This window comes from Ursus maritimus, unplaced genomic scaffold (assembly GCF_017311325.1).
Source record: "Ursus maritimus isolate PB19 unplaced genomic scaffold, ASM1731132v1 scaffold_20, whole genome shotgun sequence".
NCBI classification, from domain to species: Eukaryota; Metazoa; Chordata; class Mammalia; order Carnivora; family Ursidae; genus Ursus; species Ursus maritimus.
This window is the reverse complement of record NW_024424453.1, coordinates 24,382,309-24,389,403: the sequence shown is the minus strand read 5'-3', so window position 1 is coordinate 24,389,403 and position 7,095 is coordinate 24,382,309. Positions and strand designations below refer to the sequence as shown.

The window sequence follows — 7,095 nt, the reverse complement described above, 5'->3', positions numbered from 1 at the left end:
GGGGAAGACTCCTCCTTGTCTCATCCTTGCTCCCTGGTTTGTAGCTACATCTCTCCGGTTTCTACTACTGTCTTCACACAACCTTCTTCCTCTGTGTCTCTGTTTCTAAATCTCCATTTTTATAAGGGCCAGTCGTTAGATGAAGAGTTCACCCTAACCCAGTATGATCTCATCTTAACTACCAAGACCCGATTTCCAAATAAAATAACATTCACAGACACCAGGGATTAGGACTTCAACATGTTTTTTTTTTTTCGGGGGGGGGGGACACAATTTGACCCAAAAGAGTAGCTAATAAATACATTGAACAAATGATCTAGTGTTTTCTGAAAAACTGTATGATGAACTCTCAAATGAGTTCAGGCAAAGGCTTTGGAAGGCATCATTCTGCCCGGGTTTTGTGATGATCAAATGGTACATAAAATGTCTTTTACTAACTATAGTAACCAAAGTAGAGTGTCCAGGTCAAGGGAAATAATGGTTCCAATGTTCTAGGCACAGATTCAACCTCAGGTGGGATATGAAGTTTTAGATGCCACATTCTCAATGTTCTTATATATTTATGAGAGTGATTTAATGGCATTAAAGTTTAGACAAGAAAATCAACCATAATCCCACTACCCTAACATACTTAGAGGAAAATTCAAGAGGGGAACTTCTAGATAGAGGAAACAGCAAGTACAAAAGCCTCGAAGCATCCATAGAGCTTGGTGTGTTCAAGGAGCAGAGAAGGCAGTGCAGCTGGGGGTAGCAGTGTTCCACGGGATGACCCAAGCCTCTTGCTGGACATCTTTGTGGGTGACCATCCAGCTCACAAACCAGCAACCTTCCATTATCTGGTAATCCTCCTCCAAACACCCTACCTTCCACACCCCCTCTGCAAGCACACTAACCCACTTGGAGGATGTGGTGTGGACCTGGTGTGTGTGAAGAGGGGAGGGGATAATGGATACAATTGGGTCCTCTCTCCAGGGCATTTGGAACTGGGACAGGATAAGGGTCAAGCAGTCTCTGGAAAGTTCTGTGACCCTGGAAGCTGTAGGAAAGGTGCTGTGTTCTCCACTTCAGCCAGAGGCAGAGGAGGCAGGTCATTAGGAAGAGCAGCAGGTATTCAGAGCTCAACAGTCAGCTTCCTGGTGCATCCATCCTGACAGCCAGCAGGATTCCTGCCTCAGGTTCCAGCGTACTTGTTGGTATCCCTATCATACATTCTCAGTTCTTTGACATAAGCTGATTTGGGGCAACCAATAAGAGAAGTGTTTTGGGTAAAATAATTCTGTGGTCAAATAATTTGGGTAAGAGTGAGTTAATTAAATAAAAATCTTAAATAAAATTTAAGAGCTTTCTATCTGCAGGACTTCTCAGAGCCTTTAATAGGATTGTGTACATTCAAAAAGGAACTCTCAAAACAAAAACAAACAAACAAAAAAACCTCTCAAGTGAGCTGCATTTCCTACATTGATTTCCCAGGCTACACTGGGAAACAGTGTAACAGTGTTAGGTTGGGAGACTTTAAGCTTCCATTTTTGCTGAGTCCTGGAAGGTTGAGAATGATAGAGGAGAGCCCAGCTATTCTGATCACCAGGAACAAGCCTGTTATTGAAAACACCCCTTTCAGGCAGTAATTTTATCTGGTAGAGAAGGAGGATAAGGCCAAAGAGAGAGCAATACCTGAAGGGACAGAGAGAAAGAGAATATAGTTATCTTCTGGTTGTTGTCTTTTGGGTTCAGCCTTTCAATGAAATTACTGAAAGCTCAGAATCATTCCAGTGCATTTGTCAACTCCAGAATCACATTCCAGTAATGGATGTGCTCACTCATGCCAGCCGCCTAAAATGTATGCCCACCCACAAGATGATTTCCTGTCTGAATGTGGAGACTGACACTCCCCTGCTCAGATAATTCAGAAAAGGATTAGATAGAAACTATGGGCTTCACAACTGACCCCCAAGCACCCCAGGGCTTGCCCTTCATCTCTCTTGTGTCCATCTGTCACCTGCTGTGTTGGGCACCCCAGAGACTAGCAGGACTGCCTGGCCACCCGGGGAACTCCAGGTCTGATGATGCAGGGGATCAAGACCCAAACTGACACCCGACAGAGAGTGGGGAACGCAGGGCAGAGGGCGTTGTGGGGGACAAAAGGGACCCTGGGCTTGGCTAGGTTGGGTTGGGGGCCAGGTCTAAGCTTTATGAGATGCCAGACTAGGGGCAGGGATGCCGGGCTCTAGGAGCCAGTTGAAAGGCTCAGAGTCAGGCCCACCCTAAGGTGGGGAGGCCCGGCGAGCCGGTCCTTGGAGGGCCTCGAACGCCCAGCTAACAGCCCACATTAGACTGCCAATTGTAGACTGGGTGTAGGAAACAGGTTTTATGTGATGTTTATCCATGACAAACCTCGGTGAGTCATAAACCGCCTGTGGCAGCACCTAGTCCAACTAGGGCTCTGCCCGGGCGTTGCAACTGCGCCCTCCTCTGACGCCTGCGCCCGACGTTGGGTCGAAGGGCGCCCACGCCCGCTGGTTCCTCCCCCGTAGCCGCCCCGCTCACTGCCTGACCCCGCCCCCTCCCCTGGGCCCGTCCCTGGGGGCGGAGACGTCTGGAGCTAGAGGCCTGGCGGGTAGAAGAGCGCGACGCTCCAGAGCGAAGCGCTCGTAGAGCTGAGCGCCCAGACCGCACGAGCGAGTCCCGCAGGGCAGGTGCGGCGCGGTGGCAGGGTTCTCACACTTGGCGGACCGATGTGCCTGGGTGTCGGGGCTCGTGGACCTGGGTTCAGGTGAAGCTCTGGGAAGGGGCAACACGGCGGCGACGAGATGCAAGCGGAGGAGCCCTGCGCCCCCGGCGCTCCTGGTGCCCCCGGTGCCCAGAGAAGCCAGCGCGCACCCAGTCCCGAGACGCGCCTGTCCAGCCAGCTGCTGCCCGAGCTCTACACCTTCGTGGCTCGAGTGCTGTTCTACCTGGCTCCCGTCTACCTAGCCGGCTACCTGGGGCTCAGCATAACCTGGCTGCTGCTCGGCGCTCTGCTGTGGATGTGGTGGCGCAGGAACCGCCGCGGGAAGCTTGGGCGCCTGGCGGCCGCCTTCGAATTCCTAGACAACGAACGCCAGTTCATTAGCCGCGAGCTGCGGGACCAGCACCTGCCGGCCTGGGTGAGCTGGGCCGAGCCGGGCGGAGGTCGGAGGCGGGGCGGATGCTGTTAGAGGTTTGGAAAGAACCTGCGGTCGGCCGGGGAGCGGTGGGACGGCAGCTGCGCGATCCGCACACCTGATGCCCCACCAAGGTCGAAGCACAGACCCCTAGCTGCCGCAGCTTCCCTCCGCCCCACCGCCGGTCCGAGGTTGGCGGGGGCGGCGCGGGGTGTGTGTGCCTGGGTTTCACTTAAGGGCCCAGAGCCTGGGAGAAAAGTCACGGGCGGGCCACACCCAGAAAAACAAAACAAGGGCGTCTGGGACTTTGCAAAGTTGGGAGGGAAGCAGAAGGCATTTTTTCCACCCGCCTGTTGATTCAAAGAAAGAATGCTGGGTGCAAAACTGATCCGCAAATGCAGCAATGACAGAAACTGCAGATTAGTGGCCTCAGCAGAAGTCCGGACAGACAGAGGGGGCCGGCCTAGAGATGGGATTGAAAGGATGGGGTGGGAGCTGGATCACCAGCTTCTCTCCCTCCCTCTGCCTGGTAGGGATGCTCAGACGTGCCCAGACCCTTTCACATCCTCACACTACAACTACAGGCGCATCTCCTGGTGAGGAATGGCCTGGACTATGGTTTCTCAAATGCTTCTGGTCCTGAGAATCACCTGGCCCACTTAACAAAAACAAGTTCTGAGCCCCACCTCACAACTTCCAGGTGGGACTGAGGCAAGAGGCAGTTCACCTGGGTGAATTTGGGAAAGACCGGCAAGAGGGGCGTTGGGTCCAAGCTTTGATCTGTGGCATAACTATACTTCTGGGTGCTTTTCTGTCTCTTCAGATACACTCAGGCCCACAGGGGGAGATGACCAGAAGCCACCAGACCCCTCATTTCCTCTGGCCTGAGGCCTTTATTCTAAAATTCAGCCCCACCGTGACAGTAGCCAAGAAAATGAAGTGTGGAAAGAACATATTAGAAAGGCCTGTTTATCTTTAAAACAAGAGAGAAATTAAGCCTTACTCTACTAGTTTGCTGTGGTTGCGCTAACAGAATCCCACAGACACACGGACAGCAGACATTCGTCAAGGTCGAGGTGTCAGTGTAGTTTGCTTCTTCTGAGGCTTCTCTTTGGTTTGCAGATGGCTCTCTCCACTATGTCTTCATATGGTCTTCCTTCTGTACCTGTCTGTGCCCAAATTTCCCCCTCATATAAGGTCATCAGTCAGATTGGGTTAGGGCCCATCATAATGGCCTCATTTTAACATAATCACCTATTTAAAGACCCTATTTCTAAAAACAGTCACCTTCTGGGGTAGTGGTGGTTAGGATTTCAACACACAAGCTTGGGGTATGTGGCTCACTTCATAACACTGATATTTAATGTATGGATTGACAGTACAGTTTTGTAAATTGGTTCACATATATTGAGGGTGAGGGGGCCCAAACCTTCTGCTAAGGTTGCACTATTAAAAAAAAAAAAAAAGCACAATGACAACTTTCCTAGGATAGCAGCCATGGGAACAGTATTTGGGGCCTGTTTCCCAAATTTGGTTATCCTGATTATTCTTTGGGGGCTCATGATCCAGAAAGATCTGGATCCAGAGAACAGGCCTGGACCTATCCACACTCCTTGCTCATTGTTGAAGGAGTCTTGGATGCCTGTCAGACCTCTGTTGGGACTTCAATCTTCATGGTGGCTTCAGTCTATTAAGGTGGGCTTGTGAGGCCTCACCAAGTGACAGCCCTCCCTTTCTGCCCCTTCTTGGATTAGGGAACACCTCTAGACACTTAATTGTGTGCAAAAGGCAATGTTTCTGAAATTGAGGCAAGAATCAGATCTTGTAGGGGCATTGACATGCCCCAACCACCACCACCTGTTCCCATGCACATAAATGCCAGAAGCAACGTGAAACTAGCCAAGAGGGAGCTCAGCCTGATGGGTAAGACAACACAAGAAGCTACCTCACTTCATAAACCATACCCCAAGCCTGACCCAGCTGGGCGTAGGGAGACACAGAGGAATGTGATGGTGTCTCTCCCATGAAGAGGGCAGTCTGGGGCAAGAAGTAGATGCATATAGGTAATTGCCATGGAGGTCTCAGGGAAGACAGAGATCGGGTCCAGTCAAGGGTCCAAAGTGTGGAGTGAAGGACATCTGCTTGATTTCCATATCAGATTGTCCCCAGACCACAGCCTCCCTCTCCCTTGGCAGAGTCCTGGCAGGGGCCTGGCCTCAGCTTGCGTTCTCCAGATTCTCCTGGCTGGCGTGGCTGGCCAGGTTGGTGGGCCAGGCCTGGACTGCCTTTTGGATTGAGGCAGTGGTGCTGCAAAGGACATTCTGAGTTGGGGGGGGGCGGGCTTTCGAGCACAGCGTGGAGGCACAGCGTGGAGGCACAGCGTGGCCAGTATACGAGGGAGCACGGGGTGGTGTGGTGTGGTTTGGTTTGGTTTGTTTTAGTTTGGCAGGAGTATGTCGGGGCTGATGGACAGGGGCCACACTGAGGCAGGCTCGATGGAGGTTGGGCCTGATTCTGAAAGCCACAAGGAGCCTGTGGAAGGCTTTGGAAAGACCCTGTAAAAAAACAGCATGGGGGGAGGAGTGAAGCTGGAGAAGAGAGACCAGATGAGAAATTTATTTAAGCCAAGATGGTGGTAGTGGGGTCGGAGGAGGGGGACGAGAGACGTGCAAGAGTGGGACTCTGGGGGCTTGGTGGTCTCTAGATTAGTGTGCGGGAGGGATCCAGGAATCTTCCAGGGTGTTTTCTGATCTGGAGAGCTGGGCATCCAGAATGAGAAGCAGGTCTGGAGAGGTTGGTAGTGGGAACACCTGTGTAGAGTGAGTAACTAGATGCAGGTGTGAGCTTTTCGCCCTGCCTTGTGGAAGTTGCCAAGCCTGGGGCTGATGTAGAAAACCTGGAAGGTAATTGGTTGAATATTCTCCAGTCTTGTCCCTGTCTTCCGAGGGACACATACGGAGCCATGGCTCTGGGTGTGGTGCGGGCAGCGTGACCCTTGCCCACGATTTTAGAGCATGGCTGTCTTTATCCCTATACATGGGCCTTTCCGCATGCCTTCTTCCCTGTTTTGAGAACTGATTTCCTTGCACGGAAGTGGGGTCGGTGACTTATGACCTCCTTTGGTCTCAAGAAATATTTTTACAAAATAGCAGATCGTAATCCCATGGTTGGCAGGTAGGGGTTGAAGAAGAGTTGAGGGTCTTGGCTACCACACTCAGGCACAGCTCTGCAAGTCGTCGTCCCCTGCATGGCAGCACCCACTGAGGGGGGCATGGGGAGTCCAGCCCGCAGGCTGCTTGGACAGGACATCTTGTTCTACTTTGTACCAAGCTCCCGCGAGGGGGCGGAGGCCCAGGCCAGGCTGAGCTGGAGCGAGCCTCCCCTGCCAGGCCATGGTGGTCATGGCTAGCCCTCAAGGAAGCCAAGACTCCTTCTCAACACGTTGCTCCAAGCCGCTGACCCCAGGTGATCTTAGAGAGTCCTTTCCCTTGCCAAGCCTCAGTGTCCCCACCTGTGAAAGGCGGTTGTTTCTGGTCAAACTTCACACAGCCCTGCCCCTCCTCTGGTTCCCTTCCATGGAAGAGCTAGCTGGAAGAAAGGATTCCTCTGCTTTAAAAGGGGCCGCACGTAAAGAAGCCCTGGATTCTCTTGTGGTGTGAACGTGGCCCGGCCACTTGGAGAGAGTGGGCCATGCTGCCTCCACTGCTCGTGCTCTGAACCGAGGAGCAGCTGCTCATGTGCGAACGTTGTGTCTGTGTGAATGGTTTGTGATAGATTTCTATAGAGATCTTGAACACAGTTTTTAGATCTATTTTTCAAGGAATGGAAAGCTGCTTCCATTAGCCCACCCTGCCAGGGCTGGGGGCTGGGGACGGCATAGCTGGAGAAACCCCAGCTCCGCCATCCCATCTGGCCACAGGCCTCGGAAGGCCAGTTCTGCAGGCGGTGGCGGCGC

General features: G+C 52.5%; 1 protein-coding gene across 3 annotated transcripts in view; it reads left to right on the top strand.

The window, feature by feature from the left end:
- Positions 1-2,587: 2,587 nt before the first annotated feature.
- The window catches only part of ESYT3 (extended synaptotagmin 3), a 44,656-nt gene continuing 40,148 nt past the window's right edge, over positions 2,588-7,095 (top strand). For 2 of the 3 annotated variants that reach the window (XM_040636771.1, XM_040636772.1), the window contains exon 1: positions 2,588-3,143. In XM_040636771.1, the coding sequence (XP_040492705.1) occupies positions 2,808-3,143 (336 nt within the window). In that variant the 5' untranslated portion in view covers positions 2,588-2,807. The remainder of the gene's footprint in view (positions 3,144-7,095) is intronic. The other variant, XM_040636770.1, reaches the window with a different exon arrangement.